The sequence below is a fragment of the Prunus persica genome, chromosome G7 (genome assembly GCF_000346465.2).
Source record: "Prunus persica cultivar Lovell chromosome G7, Prunus_persica_NCBIv2, whole genome shotgun sequence".
NCBI lineage: Eukaryota > Viridiplantae > Streptophyta > Magnoliopsida > Rosales > Rosaceae > Prunus > Prunus persica.
This window is the reverse complement of record NC_034015.1, coordinates 10,903,227-10,922,191: the sequence shown is the minus strand read 5'-3', so window position 1 is coordinate 10,922,191 and position 18,965 is coordinate 10,903,227. Positions and strand designations below refer to the sequence as shown.

The following is an 18,965-nucleotide window of genomic DNA, read 5'->3' as shown; positions in this document are numbered from 1 at the left end:
TCCTTCCCTCCATTATTTTATAATGTGAAACAAATATCCGTACGCCCATTAGCTGTTTGATGTCAGCCTATTTTTTGTCTAAAAAAACAAAAGAAATAGGATTTTAGGACCACAAATAAAAATAGGGTGATTCTATTGTGGTCCTTAAATCATTAAACGTACTTTATAATAAAATTGTAATTGAAGTCACCCCAAAAGAATAAAACTTTAGATGTCTAATAGACATCTGACCTAACATCGTTTGTATTAGGAGGACTGTTTTTGATAAACTTTTGGACTTCCTTAATTTTCAATATGATGTAAGCCTGGGGACCAGATGACTAGGATGGGCAAAGATTAATTAAGAGAGATACTTATCTTCATAAACTTCTGTCATTGATTGAAGGACTATTTGTACTTTATTGATGTATCTGCATAACCCTAAAGAGAGATCAATTAAGAGAGATACTTATCTTCTTGGTTGCTGAGTTTTGGATTCTGCTTTGTGTTCTTTTTCTTTCCCCTGTCTTGCTTAAAATGGGCTTTGATCTTTAATAAATTTAGATTTAAAAAAACGTTTCTTGTTTGCAATCAAAAACCACCTTCATGGAGCAAAGAAGAGTGACTGGTGGTCTGGATTAATTGCTTTGTGGCAGCTTCGAGGGTCAAGTATAGAAGGGTTGAACACTAAAAAGAGGATTATTTGAGTAATGGCTCTAAACCAAAATTAAGTACATAAATTTTCAGCTATAATTTTCATTACTCTATTAATTCAAGCACGTCAACTTTGGTCAATGGGGCTAGTCTAGTAGAAAAGGGCTCCCCTTTCCTAACTTTGGCAACCACAACAAAAAAATAATAGCTATAGTGTATCCGAAACGTGCAAAAATTACTCCAACAGATAATGAGCTATCATATATCTCCTATGAGATAACCTCAATTTTTAAAACTCATCATTTACTACGTTTTGAATTTATTGGTCTGTTAGTTTATGGGAGAAGAGGTTTCGAAAATGGTTAGTGTTTAGGACAATAGCTTAACTTGGAACAGAAAACTTTTGAAAGAGTAACAAAGTAATTTTATTTTAATGAAGTTGGAAAGGTACAAGGCTTTGGATATAGGACACAAGTAGTAGTTTTCAGCTTGATTACTTGAGTGGGCTGTAGGCATATTTATACAAGTGCTAACCGACTATCTAAGTCGGCAATTACTTGGACAAGTCGGTTGCACAGTAACTGACTTAGCTAAAGCATTTTTAGCTACAAATTAGTCCTATAATTTTAGAATTCTCTAGTTACAAATTACAATTACAATAGATAATTATTAATATGGTTCTAGTAAGAGTCAACTAACTTTTACTTAGTAATTCTCTCAATTATTCTAGAATTTTTTAATTTTATCACACAAGTGTGCATTAATGTTTAACATGGTCCTTTCCTTGTCCAGCTCAATAGAGTCCAATTTTCCTATTACCCTTTTTCCTGTGCCCCTGTTACTCTTCTAATTTATTAACACATGTACCTATACTTAACTTCTAACATAACAGTGTTAACTATTTTAATAAAAATAAAACAAAAACAAAGCTAATTATTAAATAAAAAACAAAAAACAACAGCCACTACAGCCCCATCGACCGCGCAACCTTAGCCAACCCCACCACCCATCCAACCTGGTCAGCCACCCCATCCCGTCGATGGCAACCCCTCTCCTCCTTGCCGCCAGAAACCTCATTATCTCAATATCTCTTTTCTCTCTCTTTCTTTTCCTACTTTACCATTTTCTTCCCTAAACTCAAAACCCTAACAACATCGTCAATCTCATCTGTTAAAACCTCAAACAAGAATGACATTAAAGGGCTTCAAAATTCTAGGATGTTTTGTGCAATCAACCGTAGTGTGTTGTGGCCTCAACATCCCTTCACCTTTAACCCTCTGCAGCAGCTAAGCCCATGAAAAAGAAATCAGATTTATGAGTTTGGTGTTGCTTAATAAAGAGGGAGGACATAGAAGAGAAGAGGGGCTGCTTCCTGCAGCGGCTGGGAGAGGGTTGTCGCCGGCGAGGTGGGCTGGCTGACCTAGTTGGATGGGTGGGTTGGCTGTCCAGGTTGGGTGGTCGGCCAGTGGGTGGGTGTGGTTATGGTTGTGGCTGTTTTTTTTTTTTTTTTCTCTCTCTTTTCAATAATTAGCTTTGTTTTAGTTTTTTATTTATTAAAAAGTTAACACTGTTATGTTATAAGATAAGTGTAAGTACATGTGTCAATAAATTAGAAAGGTAACAGGGAGGCACAGGACAAAGCGTAAAAGGAAAATTGGACTCAGCTCAATGCTGTTGAATGACAAGTAATAATAGGTTCAAGCAGTCAAGAGGCAATTGCTTCCACAAACTTCATTTTGCTTTACCAATCGCAATGGGCAATTGTTTAATTATATATGATTATGATGAATCGTCATACGGACATTATTGGATCGATATCTTTACTACTGAATATAACAATTTCCTACTACTTATTTGTATTTGATAAAATAGAACAATCTTTACAACAACCAAACTTAACCCACACACACATAATATATATATAGAGAGCTTCAGTTGAGGAATTCTTCAAATAAGCTTCCAAAACATCTATTTTGTAGATACTTATTCGAAGATCATCTCTACAAAAAATCACTTAAATCCGATATCATTTTACCACTCAATTGAATTATTAAAATTCTAGTACTTTCTTGAAGCACCATGTTCATTGATTTTGTAGGACACAATTGGATATCGAAACGGTTTCTGATTTGTCTTATTTTTTTTGCAAAGATGATATATAAATGAAGACCTAAAAAATAGATTTGGATCATTGAAAAAAAAATTTGTAAAGTATCCTAAAGGTGTCCCTTTTTTTAGTAGCCCTTCATACAAAACACCTTTTTATTTGAAATATTCCACAACGACATATGCTTTAATACGGATTGAGACGTGCTATGGGGTATAACACAAGTGATTTTGCCATTTCAGCTGCAAACCCTGACCCTAATTCCAAATCAATCTTCTCCCCATCCTTGACTTTCCAATCAAAGCACTGTACTAAGGCTGCAATCGTCGAATGCATCACCAGCATAGCAAGAGATGCACCAGGGCAACCTCTCCGCCCGCTTCCAAACGGGATGTATCGAAAATTCTGGCCCTTCAGCTCCATTTGATGCTCTCCAATTTTCTCCTCTGAGCTATCAAGAAACCTCTCTGGTATGAACTCATCTGGATCCGTCCACAAATCTGGGTCGCGCATGATTGCATAAGCATTGATTAGGATGCGTGCCTTTGCCTTAACAATTGAACCGTATACCTTGCAGTCCTCACCACATTCCCTAATGATGAAAGGTCCTGAAGGGTGAAGCCTTAGGATTTCCTTGATAACAGCTCGAAGATAAGGGAGATTTGGGATGTCTGATTCTCTGACCAATCTCTTAACCCCCACAACTATATCGATCTCCTCCCTGAGCTTCTTGTAAGCTTGTGGATGACTGAGGAGCTCTCCCATGGCCCATTGCATGGCTGCTGATGACGTGTCAGTGCCGGCCATGAATATGTCCTAAATAAGCACATTCAAAATTATCAAACAATTGGGTCAGTAACAAAAAGTGTTTTCTTACTCGATATCTGATACGTTATGTTATCATACTGTAAATTTGGCACTACATTTTAAAATAACATTTCACCTAATTAATGGTCTAAATTAATTGCATGTCAATGAAAGGGAGACAGAGACAGAGAAGAGATCAATATAGCCTGCCAAAGAATTGAAGATCTTACAAGCAAGAAGGACTTAATGTCATTCCTTGATAACTTCACTTCAGAAGTAGGGTCTCTATATATCTCCAACAATATATCCATCAAATCTCTCCCTTGCTCTCCTACTTCAGACCTTCCTTCATGTTCTTTCATGATTCTCTCCACCAGCCCATCAAACCGCTGTAACACAGATCCAAGCTTCTTCGCAGTACCGGAGAAATCAAATATCTTGAGAGGCCCCAACACATCACCCACACTCAACTTGGCTCCAAGCTTCATGCACTCATCAATGAGCTTCTTAATCTCCTCGGCCTCATTGTCACTTCCCGAGCATCTCGTGCTCATCACCATCCGACATATCGTATTGTTCGTCAATGTCGTTAGTTCACTACTCAAATTGCAAGGTTGTCCCTCTCTTGCCCTCTTTGTTACCTTCTCCACAAGATTCGCCACCTCCTCTGCGCGAATATCAACAGATAAATTGAGTTGTGGAGCAGCCAAAAGCTTATTCATGCAAAGCTTCTTCATAAACCGCCAGTACTCTCCGTAGGGGGCCAAGAGAAATCGAGAGCCTCTATAAATGAAGTGCTCGGAGGAACCAAATTCGGGCCTCGAAGAAAATATGATGTCATGAGTCTTGAAGATTTCTCTGGCAACTTCAGCACTTGAAACCACAATGCATGTGGCAGCTCCGAGGCGTAGCTGCATGAGAGGGATGCCATAGCGGCGAGCTAGTGTTTGGAATGACTTGGGGAGGACAGAGCCAATGAGGTGGAGGTGACCAATGATGGGTAGGGCTGGCGGACTAGGTGGGTCTTGACTTGAAGGCTTTGGTTTGATATAGCTTTTGATGAAGAAGTGGACAAGGAAGGCAAAGATAAAGCAAATGAAGAATGGCAAGTAGTAATAGGGCATGTCAATAGGAATATAAGTGGCCATATGGATTTGTGGTAGAGCAAATATTGTTGATATGTTAGGGTTTGGGATTCACAATTAGCCTAGATATATAGTATATGTTTTCCCTTTAGTTTTTGGGAGTGGGGTATCAATAAGGGCAGGCTTTCACTATCAAGAATATATTTACACTTTCATATTTGTCCTGTGGACAGAAAGAAAGTTGGTATGGTGATGGGATTGCTGGAAACCCAATTAGAATCTTGTTCCCCAGTTTTGCTTTATGGAAAAGACAAACAATAATAGAGTTTAAGAAGGTCCTTAAATTCTAAAATTTTGAATTGGGGTTTTGATCAGAGAACCGACCGATTGCAAAACCTGAAAGTCTTGTGTTTGGTGCTTTGCTAGCTTAGATTTTTATTATCTTCATCATAATTGAGTGGTCCTCGTACGAATGGTTGTGGTCCTAGAACATTGTTTAATAAGATAAGAAGATTAGGGGCACCATCATTATGTGTCATCTCATCCTTAATTAAATTCCATTCATGTAATATAAAAATAAAAGTAAAAACTTGAACAGAATTGAACAACACCAAAAAAGAGGAAGATGTTTTTTTTTTTTTTTTTTTTTTGGGTCAAACTTGAATTTCATTAGATAAATAAAACTTAAGGTAGATAGTTCAATGAATTAGCTAGAATTGATTAGAAGTGGAATCTATACTCTTTGACAAGGCCCAAAATAGTACAAAGCTCACTGCCAAAACAAATAAAGGCCCAATAACAAAAGAGGTGCAACAGACAAGCAAAAAAACTTATATGTAGCGGGAATAGCACTGTTTTGCTATTTTCGGCCAATAACACAATGACATGTGGAAAAGTTATCCTACATGTCATTGCATTATTGGCCAGAGATAACAAAAAATATTATTCCCATTACATGAGGGTTTCTCTCTTGGAGGAGGGGCTAAGTACACCTCGACCTACACTGAATGTAACTGCTTGCCATTTAGTCCGCGAGCTTTCTATTTTGAGCCCCACTCTTCTTTGTTTTGTATTAATATATAATTTATGTAAAGGCGAAACCAGACATTTTTCAACCGGTGGACTAGCTTAAAATCTAGTGATTTTGTTAACTTACAATTTCTATATTGTATTATAGAAATAAAAGAACACATTGAATTACATAAAACACGCTAGTTCATAGCTCTATGAACTAATTTCCAATAAGCTTTAATATAAAACATGTACATATTAATGGCCAAAAACCACTAGATTCATGCCCACTAAAACTAGTAGGAAATTTAATGATAAAGTGATCCAGTGCCATAGAGACAATCTTGCTCAAAAATTTTAACCTGCTACTATTTCTATCCCTATATCCTGTTTCTTCACCTATCTTATCTTCAAATTTTAAAGACAAATTTACCCTTTTATAAAATGAATTTTAATAACTTAGGACAAAAAACCTCAACTCAACTGACATAATTAATCCACCTACTCTACTCTCCTTGATTTTTAATGTCTCCTAGAAATGCATAAACTAACCTCCACCATTGTGAGCAATCCCAGCTCATCCTTGAATAGTGATTCAAGCGAGCCACCAAGCGCATAGCAGAACATACATGCTATGCCATTACACCTTCATCCCAATAGTCAATAGTGGCACAGTCACATTATTGCATTCAATCAGCATTGACCATATCGTCGAAACTCGGCGTCTCATGATATTTGAGATTTCCAATCTCATATATGAACCCAAACAAGGATAAGGTATATACGTCTTGAACTCAACTCACAGGACCAGTCTTGTAAGTTTTCCCCCCATCTTACTGTCCCCTTTCCTGAAATCGATCCTCTAGTAGATCAAACGCCTCAGCACCCTTCCCATCCCGGCACAAATTTACCTCTTGATAACTCAACTACTAATGATTAGCAAAGAGAATTTGCTTGAATTAATAATTAAATGGTATTTTAGGATTAATGATGGATAGAAAGATAAGATTGTAGTTTTTAAACTTAACACGGTGGGTGGGAAGATATAGTGAATTGGAAAATAAGACATGGGGTGGAAATAGCGGCACACTATTATTTATTATGTAATGAACCAATAATAGAAGGTAATGAAAATCTGAAAGTAGAGCATTGATGGCTACCATTGCGAAAAGCCAATACTAGTTCTTCCTCTGGTTTGGTTCTTATCTTTTGTTAATGGTGAATATCCATACCACAATACATTACCCTACCAGCTTGCAGCTTGGTTTTTGCAATCACTTCAATTTGGTAATGGCAAATTTAAACTCGTCCCACATAATTCCAATACTAATTCACTGTTTGGATCAAACAATCCCACTTCCCCTGTTTCACTTCTTCCACTTGGCTATATAACTTACCAACTGTAAGAGTAAAAATGTGGAGGCTTGACTTTGTATCGAGCCGAACTCGAGTAGCAGGTACGCAGTAATCTGAATCCAGACATGACATATCTCAGCCTGCTGCTAGATTTATGTCTTCTTTCTCTGTGATAGGTGAATATTTCCTTCTTTGTTTTTCCCATCAATTTCTTGCTCTGTTAGCTCAAAATTGTCGTGTTATGGTATTTCTCATCAACTTGTTCATTTTTTTCTAATTCCATAGTATATGCTCAAATCAGCATTTAATTCTCACATTTAACAGCTGCATCTATCTATGAATGAAGATCAAATTCCAAAACATTAGAGAATCGAACTGCATTTGATAAGAACAAATGCTTCACATCATACACGAAAAGTAATTGGCCTCATTGTACATGAGAAATGATCTGAACAAATACAACAAAGATGGAGATGTGGCCCTATATATACACCATTTCAACCACTTATCTACTGCTAAGACCATCAAAGAATGATGGCAACTAGACAAAAGGAATATAGTAACCTCACACTGAGAACTTTAGCAGTGATAACTGCCCATGTATACTAAGACCTTAAGCACATTAAGTTTCAAAACAAAAACAAAATCTGCTAAGTCAAAGTAATCACCAGAAGATGATAAAAGTCATATGGTAGGCAATATCACCAGAAGATGATAAGAGTCATATGGTAGGCAATATCACCAGAAGATGATAACCGTCTAACTGAGGATCAAAACGGTATCACCAGAAGGTGATACGTCTAACTGAGGGTCAGAAATGTATCACCAGAAGGTGATAAGTCGCAACTGCGTTAAACCTTGTCCAATCCTATGTTCCAATGCTAATGTTGCTGCTCCCTCATCGCATTGACATCAAAGTTCGAACTCTTTTCTCTCTCTCAGCCTTCTTAGCACTTGGGGTCCTCTTCAGCCTCTGAAGTTCTTCCATCACCACTTTCTCAACCGTGTCAATTGAGTTCAATAGTTTCTTCTGTGGTGTAAGAAATTCTCCTTCAGCAGTCTGAGTGTTAGTGGCTTCCCTTATAATTTTCTGTACTCTACCAATGGAAGGAGGTGGGCATTGCTTGGTTCGAACAGCTGAATATGGAGTAACAGGAACACCATGCTCAAGTTGAGCACCTGGCACTAGCAGATACTGATCGAGGATATTCCGGCCCTGTGGAACTTGACCCTCAGTGTGTTGGCCATCGTTCTCAGCCAAGCGTGCTCTTCTTCTTTCAATGGCCTGCTTAAAAGTATTAAATTGGGCAATTGAAGTATGGAAAGAGATATTCATATTGTATAACAAGTATGAGCTAATCAATGCATTATACCACAACTAGTATACAAAGTACATACAATAGAATAAATGTGCATACTATTCAGGCCATAAAAGCTGAACCAACACACAATTAACGCAAAACCACCTGTTTGCCAGGAGAACTGGGACCTCAGATTCCTCATAATAAAAATTAAAATAAAAAACTACTCAACTAAATTTTTATACAACTTCTTACCATACACCAAATACATACACTTGTGTTTTTCATCTTTATAAATTCTAAACCCCATGACAACAAGACATTAATGCAGTCCGAGAGAACACAACAAATCAAGATTTAGGGAGACATGCGCTCAACACATTAATTGCTACAGAATAAGAATCAATCAAACCCAGACCAAATTGCAATAAAATTAATACATCAATTACTACAAACAAAGAAAAAGTGAAACCAATATGATATATCAATCAACCACGAAATGGGTTACTTCAAATTAATCAAACAGACATGAAATTAACTCAATCAAATTAAACCAATCAAACTAAGGCCATATGCAACCGTCAGATAAACGCAATTAAATCCATCGTTCAATAAACTAATCAAGCAACACAGAAAGACAAAGGGTCAAGAAAGTGACTCTTACCCTCACAACAGCACTGATATCCTGGAGAGGGGTTCTTGGGTACCAAGAAGGTAACACGCTGTTACTGGATCTGCCCCTTCTCCGGCGAGAACTCCCGGCCGGGGGCGTGTTCTCTCTGGCCGGTGTCGTAAACCCAAATGGGATCCGACCACGCCCATTTCCGGTCCTCGGAGTCCTCAAACTGCTCCTCAGGAGCCCTCCACCACCAACAACTCCGGTGGCCCCAAACCCTAATGCTGTTGGGGCTCTCTGTCTCGCTGGCGTTCTCGACAAGTCTGGAACAACCTGAAGAACCTGCTCTGGCGGATCTATGTATATACTGCGATTGCGCGATAGCCATTGAGCATAGGTGTCTGCGAGATCAACAGACGGCCTTGACAGTCTATCTCTTGCTTCGGCCATTTCACGATACAAACTGAAAAGGCAAAAGGAAATTTAGATCAAACAGAAAATCAAAGGTTGTCGCAAGAAAACGGGACGAGTTCCTGAATCAGATCTAAACAGTTTAAGAGATTTCACAACGGAAAAGAGAGCAGAGCTCTCAGTTCCCCAGAAAATGCAAAATTTTCGGAGGCAAACTACTATCGAAACTTCTACTATCAGGGGTAACCATATCAAGAAACCCCGAATTTTTGCCGACCCAGATGACATTTCAATCGGAAATGATAATCTTAGGGGCGATCCAGATGCTTCATTTTAGCATACAAATCGACCTAAGAGAAGAAACCCCGATGGCCATTGATTTACCTGGAGGAGAATTAGGGTTTTGGAGCGTTTTCGTTTGACAGCGTAAAGTGGGGGGGCCTCTGAAAGTAGAAGAAGAGGAAGCTTGGATTTGTGAGAGAGCGAATGGGCAAATTTTCAAACTGGAAAAATGGGCGGTCTTGTAGACGCCCAAACGCCAACCCCAAATTTTCGCACGTGTTGGGAAATTTCGCACGTGTTTGGCTTTTTATCTTTTACTTCTTCTAAGCGGGATCCAAATTTCGAATTGTCTTTGTCCAATAAATTTCAAAGTTTCTTAATGAGCGGGATAAACTAGCCAAGTTTGTTTTTAGATTTTGGATCTCCAAGTTATTTTCTCATAACTAGATTTCAAAGTTTAAATAAATTGTTAGATTATGAAATAATTGATTTTCTCGACTATGGTCAACTCTTCTCTTAAAAGCCATCAATTTTGAATTCGAGTAAATACAATTATTTGGCGGTACAATTTAGGCTCTCTACCCTATTGTAAAAACCTAACGAGTTTGGGTTTCATATCTCATGAACGACACTTTGTTGTATACTTAATTAAATTAAAATAAGTATCATATTAATTTATGAAACAAAAAAATTGCAAATTGTAATCATACAATGCCTTTCCAAGTCAAGAGACAAGATGTAATAACAATCAAATTAAAATTAGACATAAACTATAATTTGGTCAATGTTATGGATGTAGTGGCTGCTAATATGATAGACAATTAGTTCCCCATGATGATACATTTTAAACCTGTTGCTATGCAAAACAGACATAATTAAGAACTGAAATTTATGAGAACATAAATCAAACAATTTAAATAAAATAAATAAATAAAAACTCTTGAATGCTGCGCTTGAAGTGACCAAAATCCAAATCATACATCAATTCTGAGAAACTTTGTACAAAAGATTCTATATTCTAAAAAATAGAACAAACAGCTTCCAATTCCATATACTAATGGAGGCTGTTTTCTGGAAATTAAGCCTCAAAAAAATTGAAAATAAAAGTTTGATAAAATTAGGAGGAAAAGCAGCAGCCCCCCTTCCTGGAGGCATCCGACTCTGGACTAGGAACGATAATCGCAGTTCCCTTTAGAAGCCCTGAATCTCCACCATCTTGATCATTGGAAGCGAGGGTCTTCTTGCTCATTATCCGGTATATCTCCATTAAAATCATCAAGAAGGCGGTTTCGACATTGGTGGCTTCAAGAGCAGATGTCTCCATAAAAAATAGGTTCTCTCTTTGAGCAAACTCCTGTGCATCTTCAGTTGGCACTGCTCGGAGACTTCCCAAGTCGCATTTGTTGCCGATGAGCATAATAACAATGTTCTTATCAGCATGGCCCCTTAATTCCTCCAACCACCTAGCCATGTGATCAAATGATTGGCGCTTTGTCATGTCATAAACCAGCATTGCTCCGACTGCGCCTCGGTAGTAGGCACTCGTGACAGCTCTGTACCTGAAGAGATAATCAAGGGGATGAGTTCTAGAGGCCATAAATTATAATCAAAGACGGAAAGCACTCTTTGTATTTTGGCAAACAACAAATGTTACAGTGATTTCTTGCAATTACTCAGTCCAAGCTGTCACTTATTAGGACATTTTGAGGTTTCACAATTCTATGTTTCCCAAAAGGAAACCAAAAAGAGTCTAAAAGTTCTACATTTCATACAAAAGCAGCTTCATTCACAAATTCTAATTTTCACAGAATCACAAAGTATATTGATAATATCCATTTGAAGCTGTCACATAAAAGATTCTCCTTCAAAGACGATAAGCGCTTCCCATGTCCATATAGTACACCTACATTGGAAACCACTGAGACCAGATTGTAGCAAGAAATGTATCCTAAATAAGCAATCAATGAGATGTAACCCGGTGAGATCTCATTCTGTCCACACAGAGTGCATTCGTAGAGTCCCTAACAAGTAACAAACTAGATCGAAATTATGATTTGTTTTCGGTGTGCAAGTTTCCAAAAAATCAGTCATTCATCTTTAATTAAGTCAGAAGGAAATGGATGCTAGGTGAAGGAAAGGTGATCAAGAATGATGAGTGGAGGAATCAACAGCGAAGAGATAATAAGGGGACAGAATGCAGATGTGTTTGGAGGGTTGTACATGAAGGTGAAGATGGAAGAGCAAATGCAGCTCCTGAGGTGGCAGACCTCTGTCTACACCACCATTAGCTTGATGAGATGCATAAGATCATCACTGATAAAGAAGATCTTGCTGGCTGGAATGAGGTGGGGATGTTATATTGCAATCCATCAATGGCATCTGGTGGCCACGAGATAAATTCAAGGTAGCACAGCAGAGAACCCCAACAACTATGCAACTTCAAATCCTTAAAAACTGTATTTCATCTCAAATTTCTGAACTCACATATGATGCCGTCAAGCTAAACACCTGTTTTGTGTCTCTACATCATTGCTGTGTGCAACCTTAAATGCAGCACCATTCTATTTCATATGCTTTCGAAAAACCGAGGCCTCCCCACAAAGATAGTATTCATATTTCCAGACCAGACATTAGATCAAATCCTTGAAATCTGCTCATCCTGCAGCATCTTCTGTTTTATTGATTGGTAAACATTTTTGTTTAAGAACAAATGGAACAGCAATTCCAAAACAAACACAAGTGGAGCCCTCCAACTAGAAATACAGATCCTTTATTGTTACCATCCATTTAATGGGTATGCCTTGTGCAACAAGATATCCTAGATGATCTCCAAATAATAATTAAGCAAAATTTTCATCATTTTCCAAAAATGAAACAAGAAAAGTTATTGGAGACAATGGTGCACCTTTCTTGGCCAGCAGTGTCCCAAATCTGCGCCTTCACCGTCTTGTGATCGAGAACAAGAGTTTTCGTCTGAAATTCGACCCCGATTGTGGCTTTCGAGTCCACACTGAACTCATTTCTAGCAAAGCGCGCGAGCAGCTGTGTTTTTCCAACCGCGGAGTCTCCAATCAACACCACTTTGAACACATAATCAATTTTCTGATTGTAATCTCCGTACAAATTCGACATCCTCACCGTGATCAAACCACACCAGATTGCTTCTCAAACCCACAATTTGGAACATAAAAAAAAAATTGAAACAATGTGAATTTTTCAGATCAACCATGTGGGTGCATTTTGTTGGACATGAAAAGCTTGTGCTGCAGCAGAGCTGGAATTGGGGTATGTTTGGAGAATTACTGAAACAGAGAGGGAGAGAATGGGAAATGTGGTAAAATTAGGGTTTGAAAGGAAGAGGAGAGTTTGTTAGGAGCTGGACATGGTGGTTTGGTCATTTGTGGAGAAGGGGAGGGAGAGAGGAGTTAGAGGCGGGGAAACCATCGGCTAGTCCGGGTCCCATTAACGGTTTTACAAGTTCACTGTGAGAATAGTTTTGAGTGTACTTGCCGGTACAACAGTTTTGGTACAAATGGTGAGATCTGGATCGTGTGTTTGATAGGTAGGGCCCGTGGGCGCCATGTGTGACATTCTGGCTAATGCCCTAGAAACAAACAACAACATAATTTTCTATTTATACAAATGATAATCTAAATTACTCTAAATTAATTTAATGAGATATTTAGTGATATACCCATTTCTAGCACTAATATTATAAATAAACCCTACACAATTGAATTCCTATAAACAAACCCAAAAAAAACCCAAAAAATGATAGCTGGCCTTATTGAATTTAATATTAATTATTAAATTACTTTGATGCCCTATTGAGTGCTTTGGGTATTTTTATGAGATTTTGGGGTTGGGCTTGTTTTAAGAAATTGATGGCAGTTTTGTAATTTATAAGAAGTTAAAAGCTTTTTTGTTATGTTGTAAATGGACTTTGGGTGTGTTTCTAAAGTCCATTTTATATAGGGTATTTTTATAATTTTGGCCCCCATATTGGGTATAATAGTGAATCTCCCTATTAATTTACGAGATGAGAATTCGAATTTAAGCGGAAGGAAGCAGACTCATTGTCATAGTCGACTGCCCTAACACACATCTACTGCACATCAAAATCTTAGTTTGGTTCAATCACCCAACATTTGCCTCTAAGCTCTAACTTTCGATGGCATTAGGGTGGAGTGAGGAATTGGTAGACTTTGGATCTAGATCCTGTTAAAAATATAAAAAATAAAGATCATAAAACATTTTTTTGTGGCTGACCAACCACCAATGTTTTTGTTTGCTAATTAGTCTCCCATGCAGGGGTTTTATCATTCATGAGAGTCTACAAAAATTAGAACACCTCCCCATGGGAGATGCAATTTTGGGGACGTAAAGCTTAATTTTCATCTCCATTTACATTTCTGGTAGAATAAATGGGATGGAAATTATTTTCTTGTGCTACAAGGGTGAGTTTCTAAATTTTTGAAATCTGGTTTAATTTGGGCTGTTAGATGTCAACAACCATTAAATCTCGGCCCTTCATTTAGAAGCAGTTGAGAGAGAGAGAGAGAGAGAGAGAGAGAGAGAGCAACATCAAACATGACGCGCTGCCCATAAAAAATCTCATTATTCTCTAGATGACGACCACCAATAATAGACACATTATTCTATTATGAACTTGACTTTGTAACGCCAACATTATGTCACATGCTACATAAATTGACATAGAAATTTATGTGATTAAGTTGTTGTCCATAGTATTATTGAAAAAAAAAAATGTTGGAAGTGATTGAGTATTTTATAGCTATAGTTTGGGAAATAATAAAAGTCAATATCTTCCAACACAAACTACATTTCCTTTCACAGTGCCGACGAGCCTCCCTAGTATTCATGGTCCATGGTCTACGCATTGCAAGGCCTCCTACGTCCTCTTCAATTATAAAACCCCCAAAATACGAAAAAAATTTGGTTGCATCGGAAATAGCACTATTTTACTATTTTCAATCAATAAAATTATGTCACGTAAAAAAATTATCAAACATGTTATATTATTACTAGATAAAAATAGCAATATGCAATTATTCCAGTTTCATATAAGTATCTTCCAAAAAAGGACAAACAAGATGGTGAGATCATGGGCTTTGATACTGCAATTTTGTTTTGCTAACTGCTTAATATCTAGTGCTGAGCTTACCTTTTGAAGACAGGATAAGGTTCAGCTGCAAAAGCAAAAATATATATATATCTGTAACCAAAAAAGAAAAAACTACGAAAAAAAAGTCTTCAGATCATAAATATGTGGTTGGCATCAATAATTAAAGGTATCCACGATCATAGAGATGCCTTGAGAATTCAAAGATCTCGTACAGGAAACCAATTTATTACCATAAACTAACCCTTCTTCACCACATTGACTGTGCTAAACTTTGTTTTTTCCTTTGCTGGATAAGTTGGATAATCAATTCTTCGATATATTTCTTGTCGGACTCGGAAGTATTAAAACAAAGCAAGCAGCTAAAGTCAGCCTGAAATAGAAATGTCTATGTTCTGTCCGTCTCGCTAAATAGAAAATGCCAATGTGGTTTAATCTAGTAAAAAAGAACATTGACTTGCAGTCTAGTGGTCTCAAGTTCAAATCCACATGACACTTTAGTAGCGAGTGTGTGAGAAAATCCATTTCTATTTAGACTATCACTTGTATTCAAAACAAAAGACACTCAATATAAAATGACAAATTTAAAGGACTTGATTATTAGAACATGTCATGTACTTTCTTTTATGTTTATTTCATATACTGTGTAATTGGGAATCAAAAGCTTCCTAGCTTACAAGGCCTGGTCCCCTCTCCATGTTGTGGTGGAAAATCTACCAACCTTCTACATCAAACCCACTAAAAACTACAATACCTTCTATCTCTTTTTTACTTTCTACTTGATGTTCACTGCTTAAAAAGAAAATATTATGTGGTTTCAATCCACTTTCCCCCCATCACTCTCCTGGTTTCCTGTACAGAAAAGCACGTCAAACAATCTGATTCGAAACCGGCTTCTTCTGCATGTTTAAACACTTGCAGTTCGCTCGAACGTCGCTAAGAGTCTGCAAAAGAATACACGTTTGTGATTAAAAACAGATGCTTGTCCACAATGCAGACACTCTTGATTTAAGTTCTCTCATACCTTGAACTGCTTCTGAAGGTCTTTAATATACTCAACAGCCAAATCTAGCATGTCTGCTGTGTTGGTTTGCTGCCAAGAAATTTATAAAAAAAATATGAAATGCCATGAGTTTCCAAGGATAAGTAGACAATAGATCTGAGGGTAAAATGCTTGTATCAAATTCTACCTTGTCCATGTTTGGGACAAGCTCTTGTAGTTTCCTCATTCGTTCACTGATCCGTGTTCTTCTAACCTGTAAATAAATTACCCCACAACTGTCATCTTTAAATTCATGGGTAAAGCCACAAATACTTCATTCAGTAAATAGAGAATGTTCTTTTTTGGAGCAAAGACCAAGAAGAAAAATCAAAATTTTAAGTGATACGGTGAACATACCAAGTTACTATGTATGAAAAAAATCTTTTTCTCACTAACAAAAGATTTTAACTGGCTATGGATATAGGAAAATATTTACTCTTTCTGCAATGCTTCGGGGATGAGTGGCACAACCTCGCTTTGCTCTAACTTTACAAGGCACAGAATCTTGGAGTTGCAAGAACTTTTCCATGGCAATTTCTGCTGATGTTTTAGGTAAACTCAGGTGGTGGGATAGTAAATGAATCCGGTTTTCAAGCTCTCCATTCTAAGCATGAAAATTATTCAGAATGAGTTAAATATGCATAAAAAATTTGAGGAAATTCAACCACAAACGCAAGTTAGTACCTGAGGAACAGAAAATAACTTCCCGTCATTATCTTGGTCTCTTCGCATGCCACCTAAATTTTCAGCAAAATTTGATGAATCATTCCAAGTTCCGAATTGGAATCCTGTACCATAAAATCGAGTATCAGCATTGCAATCTCCAAGCTGTCTGTGCATGGACTTAGTTCTCCATTAGTACCATTCAGTCCATCGTTTCCTGTACCTTTAATGGTGGCATAGCCTGAACTTTTCTTTTAAGATATTCAATTATTTAATGTACCTTGCTAATTGTGATCTATCAGCTGTTAATTAGGACTAATTTTCCCAATACTATGAGGATCCTAGATCAGTGTTGTCCATAATAGTACATCTTATGATTAAAGTAATTTCCTCAACTCCGTTAGCACACTTCGAAGTTGAACTCACAACCGATTATTTCCCATAAGATTAACCATAGGGATGCTAAATTTTCAGCACAAAAAATGTGTTAAAGAATGTAAAGTCCGCAGGTCTTTCTCTCTGAAATCTTAACAAGATGAGCCTAATGCACTCTGCCTAGTAGAGGTTAATATCACTCCTCCAAATTATATCCAATCTCTTACTCTTTTTGTTTCTCGTTTGTTAATATCTTCTCTCAACTCAACCAAAATGCAAATGAGCTTCCCAAATCGAAGTTCAATACCTATAACCTAATAATAAAATGGAAATCTTTAAACAACTCAAATTACACAATGACATGTAATCATAAGCTAATGAAAGAGAGCATAAAAAAGATTACCATTTTGAACAGAGCAGTTGGAGAAAAGCCCAGCAGGGGAGCTACTTTGTCGAACAAGATTCGAGTGAACGGCCTTGGGTTGAGTGTGATGATTCATTGCAGCCGAACCCACCAACCCATACGAGCCATTGAACGAGCTCTGTCTCGGATAATGAGGAGGGAGCCCAGAATAGCCCTGCTGCTGTGAGCTCATACGGCTCTCCGTCACCGCCGCCTCCGTCGCCGTCACCGTAGACTTGTCGTCCAACTCTTGAAAACTCGACGGCCAAGAATCCGAGTCGTTGGTGTGGGTGTAATTCGCAAATCTAGAAAACAATCTCTCTGACTCAGAACCCTCAATTGGGTTTTTACCAATGAGACCCAAATCGCTGTTCTCGTTGAAATTTGCCAGCAGTGAGCTCGGAGCAGAGCGAAATCTCAGTAACCCAGAATTGGGTTGGTGAGTTTGGTGCTCTTGGGAGTGCAAGTTCTGATGGGTATTTGAATCCATGAATGGTGGTTGCTCTGTTTGCCACTGTGGGATTTGAATTAATGGGCTCGTGCTAGAATTTGATGCTGGAGGACCATTATACATACACTGCTCACGTAGCTTTTCCGAGAAAATTCTCGGAATTTTTTTCCTTCCTTTTTTGTTTCTTTCACTTTCCGGAGCAAAATTTCAGCTTAAATTTTAAGCAGAGTGGGATAAGATCTTGTAGAAGAAGCAACCGAATGGAAAAGCTAAGCTTGACCGAAGCGTAAGCCACTGAGAGACAGAAACCTTAGCTAGAAGATAAACAGGCCCGTAATTAAACGGAACCTTGAGGTCTGTGTTGTCTGTGGAAAACAGAGAGAGAAAGATGCAGAGGCTATTATGAAGCGAGGAGAGAGAGATTGCCTGCAGCCTCAGATTAGCTTTTCATAGCACCGAAAGCTAGGAAGATCTTGAGCTGGAGAGAGAAGGAAAGGGAAGGAGAGAGAGAGAGCAGTGAATTTAACTTCTTGCTTGTGATACGAGTTGGGATGCGGCCAATGGAAAAGTACAGAGAGCTATCGATCTCTCTAGTATTAAGTCTCACTCTCACCACCAAACGCTCTCTTTTTTGCTTCTTTTGCTAAATTGCCCTTTGCTACTTTTGTACATGGCACTTTCGGGTTTCCTCTTTTTGTTATTTATATAATCATTATCCTTGATTTTACATACCTAGTGATTTTCAGTTTTAATTAACACACACCAATAAAAGAAGCATTGATTTGGAATATTGATTCCCAAAGTTAGGAAATCTAAAGGGCAAGTGTACTGATATTGACTTCCACCTTATAGGTCTAGCCTAGTGAAAATTAATATTTATTTGTATATTAAAGGTCTCGTGTTCTAAGTCAAATGACATCTTGGTTTAATGTGTGTGAAAAACACCTTTCATATGTAGTTTAGACGATCGCTTATATAAAAAAACTGCAAATGCTATTCAAGTATTTATAATTTAGAATAACGATAAAATATGTCTTTTTCTAATAAATGTGTATATATTTTGAATAATTTCTTGTAACACATCATTTAATTTGTATTTTAACAATTTAAGTGGCATGTTGCTTACATATTTGCCTTATTGAAAAAGTTGGTCACTTCAAGTGAGTTATTTCTTTTGGTCGAACAATGAATTTCATTCTAAAAACTCACCCGAAAAAGGTTGGCATACAAATACAACAAAACAAAGCAACCTAGTAAGGAAGCTCAAAAGTACTCCACA

At 37.6% G+C, this 18,965-nt stretch overlaps 4 protein-coding genes across 4 annotated transcripts; all 4 read right to left on the bottom strand.

Moving 5' to 3' along the window:
• Positions 2,827 to 4,928, bottom strand: LOC18769545 (3,9-dihydroxypterocarpan 6A-monooxygenase). Its single transcript, XM_020568469.1, has 2 exons — positions 3,778 to 4,928; positions 2,827 to 3,556 (listed from the first exon to the last, which is right to left on the bottom strand). Exons 1-2 carry the CDS (start codon positions 4,693 to 4,695, stop codon positions 2,927 to 2,929), a joined length of 1,548 nt encoding a protein of 515 aa, XP_020424058.1. The 5' UTR covers positions 4,696 to 4,928; the 3' UTR covers positions 2,827 to 2,926.
• Positions 7,352 to 9,822, bottom strand: LOC18771029 (protein POLYCHOME). Its single transcript, XM_020568471.1, has 3 exons — positions 9,712 to 9,822; positions 8,965 to 9,379; positions 7,352 to 8,284 (listed from the first exon to the last, which is right to left on the bottom strand). The coding sequence occupies exons 2-3, from the start codon at positions 9,364 to 9,366 to the stop codon at positions 7,898 to 7,900; spliced, it is 789 nt and encodes a 262-aa protein (XP_020424060.1). The 5' UTR covers positions 9,367 to 9,379; positions 9,712 to 9,822; the 3' UTR covers positions 7,352 to 7,897.
• Positions 10,541 to 13,114, bottom strand: LOC18770354 (ras-related protein RABA4d). Its single transcript, XM_007203941.2, has 2 exons — positions 12,515 to 13,114; positions 10,541 to 11,168 (listed from the first exon to the last, which is right to left on the bottom strand). The coding sequence occupies exons 1-2, from the start codon at positions 12,739 to 12,741 to the stop codon at positions 10,727 to 10,729; spliced, it is 669 nt and encodes a 222-aa protein (XP_007204003.1). The 5' UTR covers positions 12,742 to 13,114; the 3' UTR covers positions 10,541 to 10,726.
• Positions 15,301 to 17,809, bottom strand: LOC18770320 (transcription factor bHLH130). Its single transcript, XM_020568470.1, has 6 exons — positions 17,236 to 17,809; positions 16,479 to 16,582; positions 16,231 to 16,398; positions 15,943 to 16,008; positions 15,777 to 15,845; positions 15,301 to 15,696 (listed from the first exon to the last, which is right to left on the bottom strand). Exons 1-6 carry the CDS (start codon positions 17,807 to 17,809, stop codon positions 15,622 to 15,624), a joined length of 1,056 nt encoding a protein of 351 aa, XP_020424059.1. The 3' UTR covers positions 15,301 to 15,621.